Below are 23754 nucleotides of genomic sequence, written 5' to 3'. Positions count from 1 at the left end.
CAGGAGACTGAGGCAGGCAGGAGGATAGCCAGTTCAAGGACAGCCTTGGCAACTTTGTGAGACCCTATCGCCAAATAAAAAGTAAATAAAAATAAGAGAAGAAAAATAAGAGGAATGTTGGGCAATACCTACTAATCTTTCTAATTCACATTATTAGAATGGAATGTAGGAGTGCATGTGGGGAGGAGGAGGAATAAAGAGAGACAAAAGGCTTTTAAGTCCTAATAATAACCAGTTTACAAGATTGAGACTCTTTTTCTCTCTCTAAAAAATAGTTTTTCATAAAATGCAGAGAAAGTGGATTCAAATGGATGTTTCCTCTACCAGAGTAATAAAGTTCCTGAAATTCTAACTGAATGAAAATTTCTGAAGGGTGGGAGACAATTTGGCTAGGTACTCTGCATCTAGGTCCTAGATAAAACAGAGAGGCAACATTTTTAAGGCAGTGGGCAGCTTGCTTATTTTGAGTTTCTTTGAAATGTAACAAAAACAATATATATCTTTTTAAAAATGCTGTTTTTCAGTAATTTAGGTTGACTTTCCTTAAGTTGGCTCTGATTTAAAAGATCTGATCACATTAACAACCTCCTTATATAAACTTAAGATTTTATCAGAACTGTAAGCCAATCATCAAACCCATCTTCTTTTTTGCTTCTTGGAGAAAATTTTAAAAGTTAATTAGCAAAAGATTATCTGAAGCCAGGCATGGTAGCACACACCTGTCATCCCAGTGGCTTGGAGGCTGAAACAGAAGGACTGAAAATTCAGAGCCAGCCTCAGCAACAGTGAAGCGCTAAGCACCTCAGTGAGACCCTGCCTCTAAATAAAACACAAAATAGGGCTGGGATGTGGCTCAGTGGTTGAGTGCCCCTGTGTTTAACCCCCAGTACCCCACTTCAAAAAACAAACAAAAAACATTTATCTGAAAGGAATAAAAGAAGGAAAGAAGGTTATACAAAGGGTACCTGCTTCCTTATTGATATTTTGAGCTCTGAATAAGTGGCTGTCTGACCCCAGTCAAATCACTAACCTGCTCAAACTAGGACTGCAGTCATCTTTCTAATTTCAGTGCCCAACCCCTCAAGTACTATTGCCACTTCCATGACAAATGAAATCCTTGTACCAGTGGGTAAATGTGTATTGCAATCTCTCAATCTTGTAAATTGGTTATTATTAGGACTTAAAAGCCTATTCTCTCTCTTTCTTCCTCCTCCTCCCACATGCACTCCTACATTCCATTCTAATAACGTAAAGATAAAAATCAAGGTTTTGACATTGCCCAACATCTGGGTGATGGGCCCTTTGTGGTCACAGGTCTCCCATAGCTGGAGAAGAACACACAGCAGGAATAAATCTGCCTCTTCCCTAGCTGTGTAAGGAAAGAATAGGGTTTCTCCACACATGCAGGACATTTAGGACCATGTGAAAAGGGAAGGGGACAGCGCAGCCACCGTAAAAAGCAGATGGCAGCATGGGATCTCAGCCCTGCACTCTAGATACTGGCCTGTCCTTTCAGCTGGACTAGGAACATCCTTAAAGCAAAGACTGTGAGCCTAGTTTCATCACTGTGTCCCAAGCTTGATCCAATGCCTGGCACACAGTGGGCACCCATCCAGGTTTTAGTCCCTCAAATGAAGTCCTACATATACTCTGGTGAATTTGTTTCTAAAAAAAACCCATATCCTGAAAATAAATGAATGAGGTAGTCTTCTAAGCACATTTCAGTTTGGAACACTCCAAGCTGATTCCAATAATTCTTAGCATCTCTCAGTCACAGGTGGGAGAAAGTACTGAAAGGGATGTACTGCTAGAGAGAAATATAGGGCTGGTGAAATGCAAACTTTTATGAGAAATTAAAAATAAATTACTTTTCAGTGATTTCTTTGTGTCATTTTCTTGGAAGAAAAATAGACATAACATAAAATTTGCCATTTTAACCATTTTTAAGAGTAAATTCAGTGCCATTAAGTATATTCACAATGTTGTGCAAACATCATCACTATCCATTTCCAGAACTTTTTCATCGTCACAAACAGAAATTTTGTGCACATGAAACAACAATTTCCTGTTTTCACTTCTTGCCGGCTCCTCTGTCCCTTCAGATTTGCCTATTCTAGGTGCTTTATGCAGTGGAACCATACATTTGTCCTTTTATGTCTGGCTTATTTCACTTACCATTACATATTCAACATTGTGACATGTACCAGAACAGTTATTGAAGAATGAGTAACTATAGGCCTAAATCCATGTAGAACTAGTTTACCACAGTCTGAGCTTATTTGAGTAATAGATATACAGAATAAGTGACATGTATTATTCTTCTTTGATAGACATAGACACTTTGATGTTATCATACTTTAGTCACTTAAGAGAAAGCATCCTCTCATTATGATAAACCATTGATGCAGTTGGTAAAACACAGACAGAAAAAAACACTTACACAAAAATCCTTGGACATCCTCTGGGCAGCCGTGATCTGGCCAGTCAGTATACTGCAAATGCCACACCGTCCTTTCCTGCCCAGACAAAAGGTGCTTGACCTTCAAGCCTGTGGTTGCATAGCAACCAGAATCTGTTCGGAACTTTGTGGTGACCTTGAACTTGCCATAGGTGGCTGAGCTGTGCTTGGAACCCAGTTTGGGCCAATATCGATGGCTTTTGGTTCGTCCACCTTCCTGAATCACACGAAAACAAAATAGGAAATAAGTCAGGATAAACTCTTATCCTCTTAATCTTTTTTTGTATTGGGGATTGAACCCAGGGGTCCTTAAGCACTGAGCCACATCCCCAGCCCTTTTTATAGTTTTACTTAGAGACAGAATCTCCCCACGTTGCTTAGGGCCTTGCTTGGTTGCTGAGGCCAACTTTGAACTTGTGGTCCTCCTGCCTCAGCCTCCCAAATTGCTGGGATTACAGGCATAGCCCAGTCTATCCTCTTAATCTTAAAAACTGGAAACAGTTTCTAAATCACTAACTCAGTGGGGTCACTGGGCAATGTCTATCACAGGGAAAATCCTTTACAATTGAGCTCAGGCCAATTACAATATTTACAATGGAAAACTTAGAGAAAAGCAAGCACAAAGTTCAGAGGAGAATAAGTTTGGTGTGTTCAAGAAAGACAGACATCTTCAGGGCAGAGTATAGCAAGTAAGCCTGGATTTTACTCCATAGTTGATGGGAAGCCATCCAAAGGATTTAAGTAGAGCAGCAACAGATTCTAGTCATCTTTCTAAGTCATGCTTCTTGTTCTGGGGCACAGTCCAGAGCTCTTTCTATCACACCACACTGACTACTGATACTGTCTCTCTGTCATCTAGGGTTAATCTTGCTTTTTTTCCCTCTCAAAATCTGACCAGTTTCAGTTCAACCTACAAAACAGAGAACATCTGGTTCCATTATCATTCTTTCTGATAGTTATTATCTTTTCTGAAGGTAGGCATTGTCAACCATTTACAAAAGGTCTAGTTTTAAGTTATGTACAGTTTTGAAATCACTAGAGTCAGACAAAAACCATGAAAGGGTTGGTGGTTTATGAAGAGATCTTGGACGGGGGCTGTGTGGGGAAAAGAAGGCACCCAGAGGATACAGAGCCGTCTGCAGCAGGGACAGGCTCTGGGAGCCCTGTTGGCTGCTGGGGAGAAGCCTAATGGCCATCCCTCTTGTAAAGGAACACTTTTTTGGGGGATAGAAGTCATTTTATATGGAGTCACTGAGTTTAACCGAGTCTTCGAAGCATATCTTCCTCTTCCATTTACCAAACCTACAAAAATGGACTTACCTGAAATCTTGGATTTACATTTCTACTGAGTGTGCCTCAGTCAGTTCTGGCCTGGTAAGTTCCTGGATGTCCCCCTTTTGGTCACTCAGGTTTCAGCTCAAATACCAACCCCTGTGAGGGGCCTCAGCTGCCCACCTGACCTAAAGCCGCCCCTGGTCACACTCCTTCACATGCCCTTGTTTTTTCTCCATGGCACTTACTACTATCTGAACTGAACTTCTCCAGTTCACAACTGACTGTCCCTCTCACTAGGAAATAAGCTCCATGGGAACAGGGGCAGTGCCCTGGGGTTAGCAGAGTTGGCACTTGACATTCAATTGAATGAATCCCTTGCAGGGATGTGATCCAATCAGGCAAGGAGTCTACTCTAGAAACTTTAAGAAGAATTCAATCTCTTGATGAGAAGGTCAAAAAACATAAAAATTAAAAAATAAGGTCTTCCCAGGACGTGCAAATGACTTTAAAAAGCTTGAAGTCCCCTTTGCCACTATCTTTCAACAGGCTGTTTCTGAAAGCAACTTCCCAAAACAGACACGGGGAGGGGACATGACTTCCCCTTACAATTTTCTCTGCTCCTACCACAGTTAGAAAGGGGTTTTGGGATACCATGAAAATTGGTAAAGATGCCTGAAGCTGGTCCCTTAAGTGAGTTCAAAAACAAGTTGAGATGTCATGAAAGGTACAAAAAAAAGGTAGCTAAAATTTTTTGAGACCGTGACAAGAGAAAAAACACCATGCTCCATCCCCCAAAGGCAGCGAGTCAAGTAGACAGGACTGGAGCGGGGGACATGCCGGTCTGCATCACAGAGTTCTCTTGCTACAAGACGAAAGCTATATTTGGCTTGGCAAAGAAGGAATTTTTTTCCCAAAGAATGGAGACCTCTCCAGGAATGGCAGCTTCCGGTCCCTTTTCAGCTGATAAGCATGAGGGCATGTGGGGCTGACCATGCCTGGGGCTGGGAATGTAGGTCTTCTTGCCCTGAGCCGCTGAGGTTCTCAAATTCCAGTGGAAAGATCACTGCTTTGTTTGGCACACACAGTCAGCTGCTTGAACCAATGTTTGGTCGTTTTTTATTTTTTGTTGCTTTGTTTTCACTGTAGTATATGGACGAGCCAAAGGAAAGAGTTCAAAGCCAAATGAGAACAGGAGAAAAGAGCACAAAACCCAATCATCCTTGGTAGGGTGGGGAGAATTATGTGGAAAGCAGAGGGAAAAAAAGGGCCAAAGGGAGAAGGATCTGCAGAGAAACAGAGGATGGGCAAAGTCCCTGGCACTAGGCCATCTTCTGGCCACCCACTCCCACAGGAAAAGGACATTAGGAGAGGGGGAGTTCCCCTTACCTCTTCTGCGGTGACCATGGCAATCACATTCACTCCTTGCTCCCACACCATCTGCCAGAAATCGTGGCATGTGTGTGGCAGGGGCCCCTGAGTTGCTATGTAGTGCCATTCTGCCCTACCAACCACCACCTGCAAACCAAGGAAAGCATCAGGAAATGAACCCCAAGTCCAAGATTGTCATCTGCTCACCCCCGTCCACTTGTAGCCACCTTCCACCTTGAGTAATACTTTTTAGACTAAATGGGTTAGCACAACTCTCAAAACCTCTGTCATGTGTTTCTCACATGAAGATAGTTTTTTTACTAAGCAAAATATATTCGCTCAATACTTGGGGGGGGTCTGCAATGCGTAGTACATACATACACAAATATATGCCCACATATAGGTGTACATATGACAGTGTATGACATGTATACATATAAAGTAAAAGGATTTACTTGTAGCACAATAGTTAAGCTTACTCTGTACAGTATACCCAATATTTTGATTTTTTTCCTTTATTTTGATTTCATTAAAACACATATATACTCATAGATGTACACACAAAACTAATTGTGCCCATGAAATGGGTTTCATAACCCCCTACTGTGATGATTCACCATTTGAAAAAGTGTTCTGTGACATCCTCTGAAACAATAAAAAAAAAAAGTCTCCCACAGAATAACATCCCTTCTGGAGGAATATCTTTCTTCTGCTGACCTGATATGAAGCATGTCACAAACTTCTGTTGTTAATACAGTTCTTCAGTGCCACGTATGGCAGAAGTGTTATGAGCTCACTTGTCAATGGTACATGTATTATTGATAGCTCCACTTTGTGCAGCACCATAGCATCCAACTGAACTATGGAGTCATGAGATAATTTTGGATAATAAAATTATTACCAGCTCAGGATGATCGTGGGAGGATAATTCTGTAGCTATAAATACCAGCTGCAGAGAATCATATGTTGAGCCCAAAGCACTGACAGTCACGTTATCAAGGTGAAACAGTAACCTTTGGAGGAATTCTTTCGACTCCCCCTTCCATCTTTGTGCCTTGATAATGTAAAGACAGGCCTCCTTATCATTCATGCAACGTAGGCCTCTCGAGAGTTCGAGTAGCAATGAGGTGATCACTGTCAGAAACTTTTCCCCTTCATTTATTTTATGTAACCACATACTAACTTGATTCAAACAAAAACAATGTCAGTTATTGTCTCATTACACAAGATGTGTTTAGGTCAAAGCTGGCAAGAAAAATCCACTTTTCAAGTACTGGTGGGAGATAACATTCATATATTCACTGGCTAGGAGTTTGGTTTATTTGAATTGTGATTTTAAACATTAGCCTCTCTGGCACCCCACATATAGGAACCATAAATATATGAGAGAATGCTGCAGCCTGGGGCCTTTCGGCATACTCCAAGTATTGACAGGAGGCTATTAAAAACTGTGTTAAAAACACAACAACCAATGCTACTGAGGTAGATTTCACAGATGTGATTCCACCTCTGGAGCAAATAAATCTCTGTTCTGTGTTAACAGCTGCTTGGAACCCAGGAGAGAAAACATTGGCAAAATACACAACTCTATTCCAAAAACACAAGGACAAGTTCTTGCAAGCTCTATGGGTCTATTAAAGGCATCCATGTCTACCCCAATTCAAAGATGAAAAGTGGGTCTCAGAGAACGCTGAGGAGGGGAAGGCATCGCAGTTACAATACCCGACGGGTATCATTTACACAGAGTGACAGTTCCCCCCACCCCCAGAGAGCAGATGGAAAATGGTGGAAGAGATTTGGCCAAAGAAAGAGGACAGAAGAATATTGCTTGCAAGATTTTAATAGATACTCTATCAAGAAGCAGTGGTATCATCCGCATGCATCTTTGACTACATTATTCTGGTCAATATTTCATAAACTAAACCAAGCCCATCATCAGTTACTTGAGTTTCCTGGGGTTCATTCTAAAAGGCAAAAATACCAATATGATCTATGATCATTGTTCTTTCATTATTTCTTTCAACAGTACTTTCTAATTCTTAAAAAAAAAAAAAAAAAAAAAAGCGGTTATTTATGCTTTGTGCTCCTAAACAAAACCAAAGGTTGGTTGCATTCAATAGATACACAAGCCAGACATCTACCTACACTTAAGGGGCTCAAAGGAACTTCAAGATAATTCTGCTACAGTTGAAAAGTTCCATGAAAAAATGAGATAATTCTGGACGGGGCCAGAAACAGATTTCTAAGGCTTTCAATCACAATGGACTATTGAGGTCAACTTTGTGTTGTTTCAAAACTTCCAGTAATAACTTAACATTAGTACATGAACAAATTCATCCACTTCAGAGTGCAGACCAAATATGCAGATATTAGTAAACTACTTAGGAAATATTTAACCATATGTACGTGTGTATCCCTAACTATAAATCCTAACTGGAGTTTACTAGCTATGAATTACTGAGATATGAAGAATTAATAAAAATTTAACACCAACTCATTGACTAATGTGGCAAACCTTGCAAGATGTTAGAGTCTGTAAACAAGTCAAGATGGCGCCTGGCATTTTGCAGAGGGAGTGGTTTGTGAAGTAACGCCAGCGAGCCATTAAGAGTGGAGATTCCTTATTGGTTGACTGCTGTATCTAGTTTATGTTAATTAAGATAAGCTGTGTGGAATGTATAAATACCCCTCCTGTCCTACAATAAACGACTGCCACTCCTGCTGTATCAATGTACACAAGTTGCTCGTCACCCCCCGGTTATTTTGCTGCAGCCAGGCTGCGGCAGCAAGATTCAATATCAACTACATTTTTATGGCTTGCATATAAATTATCCACTCTTCCAAATACCATGCCAAACTGAGACTTTAGCTCTAAAATGAATAACCCATAGTACTTCAAGGGAGAAATGACAGTTTCTGTTGCTACTGAACAGGATATAAACTTCAATGACAATAACACCTACAATTCCCAACATCTCTGTCACCTGCTAATTACAAACTGACAAGGACAACCCCCACGTTCCCCTGTGACTTTAGGAAGGGTATTTATGATGTACATAGAGATGAAAAAGCTCCTCTGTGATAAACAAGCTTCAGAAAATAGCTGCCCTATGGTTTTGCTGAGGCTGTTCATCTTCCTTCTCCCTACAGTGACAGACATCCTTTCCAGTTGACTAAGAAAAGCATGGGAGTTCAAAAGCACTCCCTAGGGGACTGGGGACAAGTCAGGAAGTACAGTTGCAGCCCATGTATTTTTCTTCCTGCATTTCTCCCCCTTCACCCAGTGATCTCGAATATACCTTCTCACCTTGATATGGGAGGCATTGATGTAGCCCGTGTTGTTCTCTTTGGTTGGTATCAGCTCCACCCGATTCTCCTCATAAGGGACAACTTCACGGATTCGGCTGCGTTCTGCATTTTCTGGCAAAGCTGCGGTGCTAAATATGCCATTGGCCTTTTTCTTTGGGATTTGCTCATACTCTGTGAACACCATTCCCTCTTCTAGCTTCTTCTTCAGGGTTCTGAACTGCAACAGAAATTAATCTTCAGTTCTCTGAATTACCTATCTCCAAATCTCCAATAAAATCACCAGAGTTCTTCCAATATTTGCAATGACTGTGTTAGGGGATTTCAAGACATAAAACTCATTCAGCACTTGATTACTGGGTCTCATTTGTAACCATATTGCTAGTTCCTCTTGTCTCATAACCATTCTTTCTCATGCTATAAGACAAATCTGTAAGAACTGATGAGAGCTGAAATTCAAAATCAATACTTAGGTTATTAGTACCTGCTTATAAGTTCTAATGATAAGGAGATGGTTAGTCTTCATTATCCAAACATCCAGTTCTCCACTTACACAGGTGTTTTTACTGAGCTAAACTTTAAGATGATACTGATCTACAGTTGTATTTCTCGAAGGATTAGTACCCCCCCTCCCTTTCTTCCCTCTCTGGCCAAACTGCTAATTATAACAATGTGGTATTAATTGGAAGAAATGATCTTTCTGGAGTTTATTCTGGCTCCAAAACATTCTAATACCAAACATATACTGGCAGGAATCTGACGCCCTAGTGTTACTAGCACTCTATTATAAATTTATACAGCCCATTCCATAACCTCCTGACAGCAATTTCGGGAACTGAAGGAAATCTTTCATCACCTGGAAATATTGCTATGCCACAAATGTCTGCTTTTAAAAACCCAAGTTCTCACAATGCATTGTCCTAACAACTATAAATCAGCTTCGTTTCATCACCATACAGGGGAACAGCATATTGAAAGAAACTTATAAATGCTTGCCTAAAAGCATCACTTCCTAAGAAATGGTAATTATTCACAAAAATCACAGAAATAGAGACAAGCATCGTTTCATTTTCTCCTCTTACAAAAAGGGTAATATGTCAAAAGAATCTGAATGGCTTGATCATAAGGCTCATTAGGGGCTGATCTTTTGAGCCAGCAGTGACACACCAACGTGATTAAGAAACATTAGGTGCTGAGAAGCATGGATTGAATACAGCACTCACTAGATCTTGCTAATCTCAAATCGAAGAATTCATTCTTCCAACAGAATCAGCATGTTTGGGCAAGGAGAGTGCTTTGGGATCTTAAGACCACAGAGAAATGAATCATGCACCTGACTAGCCCAGCACTTACCCTCTCATCCATAGGAACTCGGGTGGCATCATGTCGACTCTCTTCCCGCCCTGAGACCCGAGCCACCGAGAGCCCATTCAATGCTGCCAACATCAGCGGCCTCTTCTGTGCCTCCAGGCCTGCCATCTTCTGCTTCTCTAGATTCTTGCAGCAAGAAAAGGCATGTTCTCATTGTTTATATACCAGTAGAAGGCTGGAATGTGTTTTAATCTTCCCAAATCTGTAACTCCCCAGCCAAGGAATGCAGACACTCAGTAGGGCAAAGTCAAACACAGCCCTCCCCTTCCCACTGTGCCTGAGGAAGCCAGTTCCTACAGGACTCCTGTGCTTTTCTTTTTAATTCATTATCTCAGTAGATAAATAGATAAATGACATTCTAATAAACATACCAGGCCACAAGGCTCACAAAAAAAAAAAAAAGGGTATGTACAATACACTTTAGAAGCAAAGAGCTAAAGGGAGGTGTACATGAATAATCTGATCCAATTGAAATGTGGGTCTGTGCACAGACTGAGTGGTGTACAGCTTAGAAGACAGTTGTGTTGTTGATGGGGAAATCCAGGCATGAAAACGGTAGAAGAAAATCTTCTTAGGCTTCTATCCTGAGGATTCAGACTGAGGATGTGAATCTTACATTTAATATCTGGCTCTCGGGGCATCTACTGGCATCAGCCCCAGATATAAGAACTAATAGAGTTTAGCAAAGTCACAATACTAATCAGGCTGGGGCCTCCTAAGATGAGCTACAGGCATTGACCCTTGGGCTCCATCCAGGGGAGATGGTGGGACATCAGCGGATGTAACTAACTTCTGGGGAGAACATGGATGACAGCTGAGCAGACTTCGCTCAGGGGAAGCTGCTGACGTTTTTCCCCGGGCCTTCACTTGTGGCTTCTCACAGCCATACTCTGTCCTTACTGGGTGGCACCTATAGCCTGCACCCAGCTCAGTCAGGGCTCAGTTTATTGCCGAGCTTCCTCACGTCTTTGAAAACTAACAGAGAGAGATGAAAAACCTGGTTTTACTCACTTCAGACAACCCACTAACCCGTTTCCTAAAAGTAATTTTGTCTGAGACGCTAGAAAAGACCAGAGGGACTTCATTAAGCTTAGAAACAGGTGAGATAAGAGAACTGAAAATGTGGATTGAAACCAAAGTGAAAGCAACTTTCAGGCTCATGTGACTGCCACAGATGAAGGGGTCATCCATCCTACTCTGGTTTTTTTCTTTAGTGATGCTTTTTTTAATTTGGCCACTTATACGTTTACTTCCTAGGGAGTTGTCTCAATGAAGTCACAGTGCCATCCAGTGCATAGCCTTAGTGGATTACTGCACGTGGGGTGAAAGGGATTACCTGATTCCCTAATATGGGTCTCATTGGCACTACAGGGTCACCTACAATCAGAATGAGGCCTCTGTGAGTGAAGCTGGCAACAGGACACCTGTTCCTGTGACGGGCTGACCCAGTAAACAAGCCAAAGGTGCATTTAAGAGGACGATTAACTGAGAACTGTGAAAAGCAGCCACAGACTTTTGGCTTGAAGAAACCCTTAATAAAATAACCTTGATTTCTCAATTCAGGCACCCTCCTAGGTGAAGATTTTGGATTAGGTGTTGAGTTCTTCATTAGTTTGCTTTTTTATTTCGAGTTTTATGAAAGATAATTTTGCTTATGTCACTTCTTTTAGTTGGACTGTTTCAAAGTTTAAGAAAGCAAAAATTCCAGAAAAACCTCCCCAGGGTCCTCTCAACAGGTCTTCTTGCCATCTTTCCCCTGCACTATGAGGTGGTCCTGACTGAGCCCAAGACCAAAAGGAACTCACTTATCTTTCTTGGGAAAGGATTGCTACAACTGAGTGAGACCTGAAACCTCAGCAGCATAAAAAACCCCATCTCTTAGCTTCCTCTCACTAATCCTGTTAGTTTTTTTTTTATCAGAGAACAAAAAATAAAATAACATACAAACAGAGATGTTGTGTCCGCTGATAACTAAAAAAATAAATATTGAAATTTAAAAAAAAATAAAGATAAATAAAATAACAACTTAAAGAGCTGATCTGTCTTCTTCTCTAGATCTGACTTCTGGTTAGGAGCCGGAAGCAATAAAGTATCTTCCGGGTTGCACTAGGAACAAGCAGGAGCCCAGCAGGCAACAGGCCTGAGTCATCCATCAAATAGACAAGGGGCTCCAGAACTAGGAAAGCTGCCCAGAGGGCAAATTCTCACCATACCTGTCCTCCACCTCCTACCCCAGCTTTTACCTGCCTTAGGTTTCTCATTGTCTTCTTATCTACAAGGCCCTAGATGGCTTTGGCAGCCTCCTCTCTCATCTATTCCCACCAAGCTGGCAAAAGCTACCCATGGTGAGGAGAGCAGAGAGTATCTGAGATAGAAGGGATGCTGCTTAGGGCGAGGGGGTGAGGTTCTAGTATCTGTCTGTCTCCATCTTGGGCTTGGGAGCTCCCATCATCTTTATCCACCCTGCCTGGCCACCTGGCTCAATGAAGACTCCTTCCACCAAGGTCAGGGCTCTGGCTGAGGGTGGCAGTCCTTGAACTCCCAGGCTTATAAGGTTTGGGGAAAATAATCAACAGGGAAAATGAAGTAGCATGGGGTTATGATGTCAATGAAACTAAAAGTTAATGAGTGAAATTTGCTGGTTGCTATTATCCACATGGATGGAATGAAATAGCATATGGGAAAGAACAGCAGAACACCCCTTGTTCTTCTGTGATAATGTAAGATGCTGGAAATCAGGGACCTGTGCAGAGATTTGGGCTATAGGCTATTTGTTTAATATGGGTAACGAGAAGAGGACAAATATGACCCAAATGAGGTTACAGGACCATGAGGACATCATTAAGTATCAACTTGGCAGGAGAAACAGCTAAGCTGAATGCTTAGACTGATAGATTCTTGATGCTAATGTTGCTTTTAAGAGGCCCGTGGCCAAGAAGTGTTGAAAACTGCCTTTAAAACAATCAATTACTTTTTTTCCAAGCTGGGAAAGCTCTCCCCTCAAAGCACCCACCCCACATTTCACTCCATCCCCAGCCAAAGGTTTTATTTGCCAGAGGTGGAGGTATGGCTTCATCATTTCCCTCTTGGTTTGCAAAAACTGGAAAAAGTTATGCCTCTACTGAATTCTTAGCAATGCTTTACTGTTGGCCAAAAAGGCAAGGCTGACTGTGTCCTTGAGGATTTTCTAAAGTAACCAATTTGCTATGGATTAGTTTTCTGAACCCCAGCAACGTGGCTTCCTTAAAATGTTGGTCCTTGATTCTTCAGGTTGATTCCCAATGATGAGTTTGGAAGACTTAGAAATGGAGTCTAGTGAACTTCATCAAAGCAAATTTTAATGACAACTGTCTGGAGTTCCTAAAAGGTCCGGCTACCTGATGATGCAGCTATGGTGAATGAAAAGAAGTCAATCTGGGTTTGATTAGTCATGTAATCAAATGATTTTTTTTAAGAAAGTGAAAATTTCCAGGACAAGCAGCAATGGAGATTTTTAAAGTAATAACTACAATCCGACAATGTTCTCATTACTAAGAGATGGATTCACTTTATTGTTCTGCATGTACATTGACTACCTGTGTAGTCTTGCTCTGATAACATAATTGGCCTTCTAGACTATACATATTCTGAAGAAGGGTTATTCGTATCTGATGTTAGGATGTATCTTCAAATGTAATAAGTATGTATGTATGTATCCATATGAGTGAAATTTTTATCGAACAAATATGATAGGGAATTGAAGTCCAACAGTAAGCTCCCAAGTTATATATCCAGTTACTAAAATTTTCTTGAATTTGTGTCAAAAGTAGCACAGTCCTGACAATGTAGCAAACCATCTTGACATACAGAACCAAACACTAAGCTGGGTGCAGTGGTACATCCTACATGCAATCCCAGTTATTTGGGAGGCTAAGGAAAGAGGATCACAAGATCAAGGCCAGCCTCAGCAACTTGTGAAACCCTGGGATGGGTGTAGGGTGGGTGTAGCTTAGTGGCAGAACACTTGCCTAGCGTGCACAAGGCCCTGGGTTCCATCCCTCAGACCACCAAAAAAAGAAAGAAAGCAAGCTGTACCCTGTAGGGATTTTGTTCTTCTAATATTTAACAAGGGAAAACAGTGCATCCCCACACCGCCCCCGGCCCTGAAACCAAAAACACAAATGTTCAATATGGAAAATGAAAAATCCCAAGGTAGTGTGGCCTTGGAAAAAGGAAGTGGAAAAAAAAAAAAAAGCCATACACTGATAGCTTTCATCTCTTTCAAGATAAGTCCTTTTCAGATCTGGCCACTGGTGGGGAGAAACTGTTTCATCACACCTAGAATGACATCATCCCCCTCTTCATCATCCCCTCATTTCATCCAAGATAAACCCTCTCCAGGTGCTGGCCACTGAACTCAAACCCCCAAATCCAAATTTCTAAGTGCTCTAACTGACATGCTCACTAAATCACCTCTCAGTAGAACCTCCAAGCCCAAACTCCTCCTTTGGCCAGTGGCTCATTTTCCACCAGGAGAGTGGGTCCATTCCTGTGGGTGTAATGCCGTTCCTGAATAAAAGGCTGAGATGATCCGTGAAGTATGTGTCCGGCCTGGTCCTTTCATGCTAACCACGAAGAGATGTAGATAGGCAAGCTTCTAGCAGCAACTGGAAGTCTGAACCCTGAATAAAGAGCAAAATCCTGTCCCTGACCTAGGCACTGACCTCCATAGCATCCTAACTCAATCGTAGCACTTTGTACAAACCAAACCCACTAGAAGTCATGAATGAGAATGGAAAACAAGGTCTGGCGAACTGAAATGCTGCCTGTTAATGCCCAGTGATTCAGTAAACACATGGCACGTTCCCTGCGAAGGCCTCACGCCTCCTTCAGTGACTCCAGTACTTGTGCTTTCCCACTAACGATGCCCTGGGAGGAACTTACCCTAATCATCATCTCTCTTTCTATAATGCTGTCTTCCAGGGAAAACATTTCCGACACAGGTCTCTCCTTCACAGGCTCTTTTTTGACCCGCTCCTTCACACTTGTCAGGTCGGGTTCGGAGATGGACGGCCCCAGAGAGGACCCGTTGATGGCCAGCTGATCAGTTCGGGAGACACTGAGGGCCTTGGCGGGCCCGTGCCTCATTACCCGGGCTCTGGCAATGGCAGGAGGAAGGTTCCCCTGGTCTTGCCTCAGAGCCCCGTTGCTAACACTCTTTCTGGGCCCGGGGTACTCGGGCGGGGGCTTGTTTGGAATCCGGGCCAGGGCGGCCTGCAGCTGGGCGCTGTACTCCATCTTCCCCCGCAGCACGGGGATCTGCGGCACGGCTTCCGAGGCCTCCTCCTCCTCCTCGCTCTCGCTGCTGTGGATCAGCATGGTGGCATCGGAGAACGTCTTCTTGTGGTGGTACTGAGGAAGCTGGTGGACCTCGTGGCCGCCGGGCCCCTCCTCTGGAGGCCCCTGCTCCCGCAGCGTATTGCGGCGGGCCATGGGGATGTTAAGCGACTTCAGAGTCATGGCCTCCATGCCTCGCACCATGCTGTTCATCACCTCCAGGCTGTGGCGCTTGTTCACCGTGCCATGGTGCTTGGTGGCCGTGAGGGGCTCGCTGACCTCCTGGAGAGACTGGTGCACCACCGGAGAGCTATCCTCTTGGAAGGTCTTTACTGACAGCTGCACCTTCCGTGTCACCAGGTCCGGACTACTGCCACTGACGTACTTGTGGCGGTGGCTGGCGAGGTCTGGGGTGCTGGTGGCAGGGCGGGGCCGCGGGTAGGGGGGAGGTGGCCTGAAGAGATAGTTCTTAAGCATGTGGGCAGTGCTGTAGTGATGGCTGCCTTGGAGCTGCATGTTGGCCAACTCTGGGGTGCTCACTGTGTGTGAGATGGCACTTGCCCCTGCCTTGCTGGGCACCGTGGTGTTCTTCGGGTTCATCTGGTCAGATGGACTGACAAGTTTGTGACTGTAACCCCCTTGTGGCCCATACGGGACCGTGTAGGGGTGTCTCTCGCGCATCTCCGGCTGGCTGTACACCAGGTCCTCGGGCTGGTTGTAGGCGTGGGTGTTGATGATGTTGAGGTTCCGCAGAGACTGGCTCTGGCTGTCTGCGTGCATCATCCCCCTCTTCATCTGCCGCATGACCGTCTCATAATCGGGGGTTGGCCTGTAAGATGGCACAATGATGGCACTGTGCCGGTGGCTAGGGATGTAGTCAGCCCGCATGATGTCGCTCCCAGGGATACTGAGGTTGGAGGAGACGGGAGAAGCCTGGATGAAGCTTTGGGAGCAGCTGAGGGAGTTGACACTGTGAACACTACACACACTGCCGTTGGTGACGGTGCCATTTAAGTAATTTAAGTCCAGGCTGTTGTGAGAATTGCAATACAAGGCCTCTTCATTCCCGTGGAAAATGCTGTCTGTGAGAAGTCAAACAGAGACACATGAATCTTCATAATCTGTTTCAATAAAGAGCATCCCTACATGTGTGAGGTGACTTATTTAAATTTCAATTAATTTTAATTTAAAAAGTGAGATCCCCTCTTCTCTACCTACATACTCCACAGAAGAACTAATAACATCTTGGATGAGATGTCAACACATAGAAAGAACATCTTGGAAAGAGTGAACCTAAACAAAGACACACACACACGGCACAGGCGTCACCTAGATAAGTTCTACATTTTGCCATGAGCTTTATAATCAGACACCCTGACCTTGGAGAGCCCTATCCTCTTGAGCAGGGCTCAGCAACAGGACTGGCTATTTGGGCTAGAATATCAAGAACTTCAAAAGGGTGACAGTTTCCTCTAGTACTTGGACATGCTCTTTCTGACTATAATGGAAAAGGTCCCTTTACCCAAGGGACTACTGAACTTTCATCAAGAAATCAGACCAATACGGAGACTAGGAGGTTTACATGGCTCACTCCTTCTGAGGCAGAATTAGAATCAGGATTTCTTTCAGCCCTTCCTGAAGTCTTCTTCTGGCTCTGGTTCTGTCACTGAGATCAAGTCAAGTAAAAAGTAACTATAGTGTGAAGAAGTACTAAAAGAGATATAAAAGCCATCTTCTCAAGTCAGGCCCATTCCAGATGCCTAGTGTGTCTTTAACACATGCACAAACCCCAGGAGGAAAAACTCTTACCAAAGTCCCTTTCTGTGGTCTAAATGCATTCGCTATCACACCACTGATTAAGCAAGAGCAAAGCAGAAAAAGACAAAGTCAAACTGGGTGTGGTGACACACACCTGTAATCCCAGCAGCTCAGGAGGCTGAGGGAGAAGAATCAGGAGTTCAAAGCCAGCCTCAGCAAAACAGTGAGGCACTAGGCAACTCAGTGAGACCCTGTCTCTAAATAAAATACAAAATAGGGCTGGGGATGTGGCTCAGGGGTCGACTGCCCCCCTGAGTTCAATCCCCAGTACAAAAAAAAAAAAAGACAAAGTCAGAAAAGGTGAAAACCAGAAATGGTGACTGAAAATATTTAACCAAAAGGAGGAGTGTGGACACAGACTGGATTGGATAAGACAGGCAGGAAAAGCTAGAACACAGAGACCAAGGTGTTGCAATTTATCCACCCCAAGAGGGATTTGGTGTCTTCCCATAGAAGCAACTGCTTATAAAATGTACTGTTGTATAATCCAGGAGGTGATAACATACGATTTTTTTTTACCATCTCCTGTTTTGACATGAAGTTTATATGATAATTAAGATACCGATGTTCACATCCAAACACAACCATTAACCTCTCTGCATCCTAGCTTCTATTTCTATAAAATGAAAATAATAATAGTACCTATAGGTATAATTTGAGGATTAAATGAGACAATATATAGCAAGTATTTAGAAGAGTGCCTGGCATATTTTAATGGCTCTATAAATGCTGATTGCTACAACTGTAATTGTTATTACTAATGGAATGGGCTTTTTCATGCATTCTGCATGGGAGATATTTTGGGAGAAAAAGAAAAATAAAGCAGATTTTGTTTATTCTGAGAGGCAACAAATAAGTTTGCTAAGAAAGGGACTGGAGGGAGACATGAGAAAAGTGTTAAAAGAAGAGGCTGAAACTGTTCCTTCCAGTGATAACTGGATACCTGTATTCTCTTTCTTTTTAAAAAATTTTTAGACATTGATGGACCTTTATTTTATTCATTTATTTATATGCGGTGCTGAGAATCGAACCCAGTGCCTCACACATGCTAGGCAAGTGCTCTTTCTCTACCACCATGAGAAGCTCGCTGTCTACTACAAGCTCCTGCTGTTGGCAAGGAGGGTGAAGCACACTCCAGGCGGGCTAAGCAGTCACTCTCCTCTCTAGTCCCACTTATGACAGGGAGGAAGCAAGAACTGGTCCCTGCCTTGACCCCACCTCCAAGCAGCCAATTCTGGGGCATTTTTCTTTCAGGGGTAATCGATATCCTAGGTCTTCCACAGTAGCTGCTGGCTACTGTCACTCAGACAATGACAAAGTTAAAGTGAAAGCATCAATGTCATAAAAGCTGAGAACTTCTCTGTTGCTTACTGGTACTTGGCTTTGTCTTAAGAAGGGAGATGGCGGGCCAGTTACCTTGTGAAGTGTGTGTTTCCGAGTACTGCTCGCCACACTGCATGTGCACGGGAGGCAAAATGTACGGCTGCTGTCTGGGCTGAAACAGAGAACAGAGCGGAGCTGGGGAGTGCTTTGCCAGAGAACCAGCCCCAGCTGTGACAGTCCCCATAACCCACAACCATGGGGAAACACACTGGTGCCACTCTCCCAGCCGCCCCTCCGACTTACCCCTCTCCCACCCATCTGTACCCACATCTCATCACCAAGTTCAAGGAAACAAGGGAGAACCTGAGTAGCTGTCTCAAGGTCAGAAAGAGAAAGAGGCCACAATCAAAAAGTGGGTCAGCTATTTATTCTCTTTTTCTCTTACACCTGCAAAGTTCTCTATGCCTTGGCAGGTACAATCAGAGCAGAGTCATTATCATGACCCATCCCAGCTACGGAAAGGAGAAAACTTGTTTTGTTCTATTCAACATTGGCTCCCCCCTGAGCTCCTATTCATCAGCATAACCCAAGATCTTTGTTCACAGGTCCACAGCAACCTCAAATAGGACAGGGTTAGGATAAGTCCAGTTAGGATGTTAGGATGAGTCCAGGGTGAATTTATATAAAAATCTAAAAATGTGACCCACAACATTGAGTGTGTGGTTCTCAAGGTCACTTACTCATCCTTCCCACGGCAGAACCAAATGTGTGGGAGAGGCCTGACAGGGAACCCAGTCTAACTGTCTACTTCCCACGCCAATGCAGAATCTTTTCCATTAGACTCCCAAAGATGGCCATTTAGACTCAACGTGAATCACTTTCCATTGCACAAGAGGGTAAAACTTTTAAAGAGAAACAAAAAAACTCAACGGATTAAATATTTGGTGAAATTCGATGATTCTTAGATGATCTGCAAGTTATCTAAGCTCAACAGGTTTCAGTTTCCTATTAAAGCAAGCTCCTCCCTCCCTGTACCTTGAACATTATCCATATTACTTATATATTGAGGTTCCAGATAAATTTGTTGGATGAAGGAGTTTTGATGAGAAGAAAAGAAAAACGCCCTAGCATTATAAACCACCAATCAAGATGATCTCTCCTGTATCTTTTAGTATAGGTTTGACTTTCAGTTGACTGTTTCAGGCAGAGAACTTTTAGGAAGCTAACATCAAACCAAGAATCCCAGAGCCAGCAGGGGTCACACTTTCTCAGCATCTTTGAAGAGAAGAGCACTCCCCAGTGTTAGAAGCTAGGGAAATAACTCTCCTGTCATTTTCTCTAGAACAAATAATGGCAGGGCACCAAAAGGGCAAGTAAGAAGGTGATGGGTATAAAGGATCAAAAATCTTCAAGGAATAAAGAAGGAAGAAATAAAGAATTGAGATTAAACTAAGAGGACAGTGTCGGGTACCAAGGAAAAGTTTTTCTAAATACTCCCAGGTGTCCTTGTGGCTGATTTTTGAGTTGTAATTTAAAAATATTTCCCCCCCTCTTTGGCAATACATAATTCAACTAAAATTTTCCACAGTAACACTCTTGGTTTTAAGGTGTTTTTTTTTTTTTTTTAAACAGTGCAGAGAAATTTGTACAAGGGAATAGAAATTCATGGCAGGCAAACCTGGTCTACTACTTCCTCCTGCTCTTATTTTTTTTTTTTAATTCAACAAGCAAATGACTGTTTATGAATTGGCACAGATATATGAGCAAAGGAAGCTAATCCTTCAAACACGATTTCAGGATTATATTATTTATTTCATATCTTTATCTATTCTAATATATTATTCTTTTTCTTTCTAGATCCGCTAACACAGACACAGATTAGATGCTATAACACAGGCAGCAAGAGGGATGAGAAAACAGCAACTGGCAGTCCTGGTGACTGGCAAGGAAGCCAACAGGCCACATCATCTGGTCGTTCTCTTGCTCATTATGGGGAACTCTGGGTGAACAATTTAAATCCAAAAAATCCAAAAGGCAGGGGAAAGGGGGATGCCCTGAATCTGTCTTCCTATTGATTGTCTTCATCCAAGTAAGAAAGGTAAGTTTCTGCCCCTTCTCTGGATAATTAGGACAAAATCAGATCACAACATGGCCTTAAAACACTTTGCCTCTCATGATGTTTCCTGGACATAAATGAGAAATGATCTCACTAATTAAGACACTTGGACTAAAAAGAGAAGGAAATTCACACTAATAAAGAATAGAAAAATAAAGAAACCAGGGCCACAAACGAATCCACTGGTGCTCCTGGGGAAATTCCAGAGGTTCCCACCAAATGTCCAAGGCAAAGGGCCACATGTGAGATACTGTGCATAAAAATGAGATTAATAATAGTAACATGGACACTCAGGGACTCTCCTTTGATGATATAATGGCTCAGCTCTAGAATTCTGGAGTCCATGTCCATGTATTTTCCAGAAAAACCAAAAAGTTTTCCTCTACAACTTTTTAAGAGTTAAATATGTGCTGATATATAAATATGTACGTATAAATATATAAATACTGTACACATAGAAAAACTCTAGTGATACCCCTCTCAACTCAAAGGGTCTGTTCACCTAGGGAAAAAAAAAGGCTATTTGTTTATTTCGTCTATGTATAAAAAGTCATAACCTAAAAATAAAAGAATGTGACAAAGCACGCAGAAAACTTTAAAGGAAACTAGCTAGTCATATCTATTACATTATCGTTGAGTAATCTGCAAAACAGAACACAGCCGTGGTGTGAAGAGAATAGTTTTGTTTTTTTTTTTTAATAAAAGAAAAAGAAGCTAAAGGTAAGGGAAAAAGTAGATCAGTCCAAATTTTGTTGGCTAATTAAAGCCTTAAAAATTTAAGTTTCATAAACTTCTGTATCAGATACTCTGAGACAATTAATCAGATTCATTCTTTTTAAATGCTCATTTAAAAAGCATTTTTGTATATTAAACTAGTTTATTAAACTCTATCTGTAACAGTCAATACAAAAAAAATGTGTGGAGCTTGTAACTGAGAACATTCCTTCACATAAAGACCAGAACAGATGAACAAGTGGAGAAAAACACATAGTATGTTGAACACTGAAAGTACATAGTCACATGGACCTGGAAAGAGAATTATAGGGGTACACCGCAAGCCACACCTAGATAAATGATGGTCACATAAGATGGGAAAGCAGCCAGGACAACATGACACCGTGACAACACTGCTTAGCAGGGCGGTACCCTTCTGTACTCTCACAAGATCTCCTCTGGTCATGATGCCCTGGTCCCCTGTGCCCTCAAAGTGCTAACACAACACTCCACCCAAGTCAGACTACTGAAGATTCATACGTACCAGGGAAGATCGGCTCCAGGTGGGCTGGCGTCTGATGGGGGGTGGCGAATTTGATTGTCTACGTGAAAAGTTGAAAAAATAAGAAAGGTCGTTAGACACACCCAAACACGAAGGTTGTTCATTTCTGGATGCTGACCTTTTTCATTCTCCTCTTTACTCTCAAAATGGTTGGGACATCTGACACTGTGTAACAAGTTTTACAAACTGATAATAAAGGAATAAGGCATATTTATAAAGATCCTAAGAGAAATAAGACTGAAAAACATCAGCATTATTCTGTATGTCAAAAAATCATACTCTTGTTCTCTGGTGTGTGCATAAAATCTTTCATAATAAAAAAGGCAAGAAGAAAAAAATATTTTCAGAATGCTTCCAGCCAAATGATATTTCAAAATAGACAAAATATGTTGTGTATGACCATAAAGAAGCACTTTTACTAAGATAATACATATTAGAAATATCGATCGAGTTTTTTGGTTTGGGGAAGAGATTTTGGGGACTGAACCCAGACCATTTTTGGGGACTGAACCCAGGACCTTACACAAGCTGGGCAAATGCTCCACCACTGAGCTACATCCTCAGCCCCTGATCAGATCCTTTACAGATGGAGAACATGGATTTTTTTTTTTTTTTTAAGCAGAGATAAAGGAGAGTGGGAACTAGGATACGATCAAATTCTTCAAAACTGAAATCAAAGATGCCTTTTGGCAATGGGTCCCAAATGCCATAACAGTATTTCCCCTATTCCTCAGTGTTAATAAAAACAACAAAACAAAACAAAACAAAACCAAACCCGCAAAGACAGAAGAGTTTTTCATTAAGTTAAAGTTCATCAATCTAACGGCACTCTCCTTATTCTGAGTGCCACCTTCTCTCTTTGGCAATAAAGTAGCTTTTCTCTTATGAAATGAAATGATGTAATACTAAATTTTTTAAATAACTGGCCAAATACAATATCACCAGACTTATGTTAAACACGTTCCTCCCATCCTAGGAAGGCCCCCAAAGCTATACTTCCAGATAACAGTGAGCAGCTCTGCAGAAGCAGAGGCAAAGACAAAGGCAGATCTTGGTGGTTATCGAGTGGAGAGCCCTGGGGAAGGACATGCTATCCCTACCTGGAGAAGGAGGCTGCTGAGGCAATGCTATTTCGTAACCCTCCAGAGGGAGGCACCAGGTCTCAGCAGAGCTTGTGCTGAGCTTTGGAAATTGTATATAGAATTCAATAGGTATATGGAGAGAAAGACCCACATTTTAATCAGATGAGAGGTGAGGAAATGCCCAAACCATATTAGGAGAAAGGAAAGAGTTATTACGGAGGCAGAATAAATACCAGAACTGTGCCTTGGTCTGTAGTCCAATATGCAACATTCGTGAATATTAGAAGGAAAGACCACAAAAGAAATACCAATACACAGTAAATTCTATAGTAAAGCTATTTGCTGAGAAATGGTTAAATCAGAAGACTACAGTGAAATCCACTGTTTGGAACTTTTTTTTATTCACCCTACAGAAGACAGCCATGGAATTCTTGTTAACATCAAGGACGCTCCCACAGGTCAAAGGCAACAGCAGAGTGGAACTGCACAGAGTGACCAGGGAACCTGCTCAAAAGAATGGTGTGTTTGGGGGAGAGGGGCGGGTATGCGAGAACATGTCCACGAGAAAGACACGGCTGCCTAATTTAAACTCCACATCAGTCCTTCTGATTTGCCTTTGCCAACTTTGTTGGTGGGCCTAAGTGTATCAGATACACATTTTGACCCCAGCAGTGACCAGTTGCAGTGCTTGGCTTGAAAGAGCCTCCATCACATGGAGAAAAAAGTCTGCCTTGACCTGGGAATCCAGTTCTGAAGCAGCCGCGCTCTCCGCAGCACCTGCACTAGGGCAGCCTCGACCACTCTTGGATGTGCCCACTGTGGGAGTGGAAAAGCAGCTCGTCTCTTGCATTTACATCCCTGACGTTCTTTGAACCAAAATTAAACACCTTGGATGCCCAAACTGTGAATGGACTCCGCTGAGGAACGTCTTTTGAAGGCAACTAAAGTAAAGATGAGGATAGAGCAAGCCCCGGCACGCTATCTCCGAGGTCAGGCCACGTATAAGTGCCCTCATCAGACTCCCCTTTATCATCTTTATTTCCAA

At 42.5% G+C, this 23754-nt stretch overlaps 1 protein-coding gene across 1 annotated transcript in view; it reads right to left on the bottom strand.

Annotated features, from left to right (window-relative positions):
* Ptpn14 (protein tyrosine phosphatase non-receptor type 14) overlaps window positions 1–23754 on the bottom strand; it is a 177393-nt gene that overhangs the window by 14528 nt on the left and 139111 nt on the right. Inside the window, exons 11-17 of the mRNA XM_077802266.1 lie at window positions 21610–21667; window positions 18329–18407; window positions 14702–16176; window positions 9761–9904; window positions 8409–8627; window positions 5120–5248; window positions 2441–2675 (exon numbers count right to left, since the gene is read on the bottom strand). Coding sequence (XP_077658392.1) covers window positions 2441–2675; window positions 5120–5248; window positions 8409–8627; window positions 9761–9904; window positions 14702–16176; window positions 18329–18407; window positions 21610–21667 — 2339 coding nt within the window. The remainder of the gene's footprint in view (window positions 1–2440; window positions 2676–5119; window positions 5249–8408; window positions 8628–9760; window positions 9905–14701; window positions 16177–18328; window positions 18408–21609; window positions 21668–23754) is intronic.

This window comes from Urocitellus parryii, chromosome 9, assembly GCF_045843805.1.
Source record: "Urocitellus parryii isolate mUroPar1 chromosome 9, mUroPar1.hap1, whole genome shotgun sequence".
NCBI classification, from domain to species: domain Eukaryota; kingdom Metazoa; phylum Chordata; class Mammalia; order Rodentia; family Sciuridae; genus Urocitellus; species Urocitellus parryii.
The sequence above is the reverse complement of the archived record's forward strand: the minus strand, read 5'-3'. Positions and strand labels throughout refer to the sequence as shown.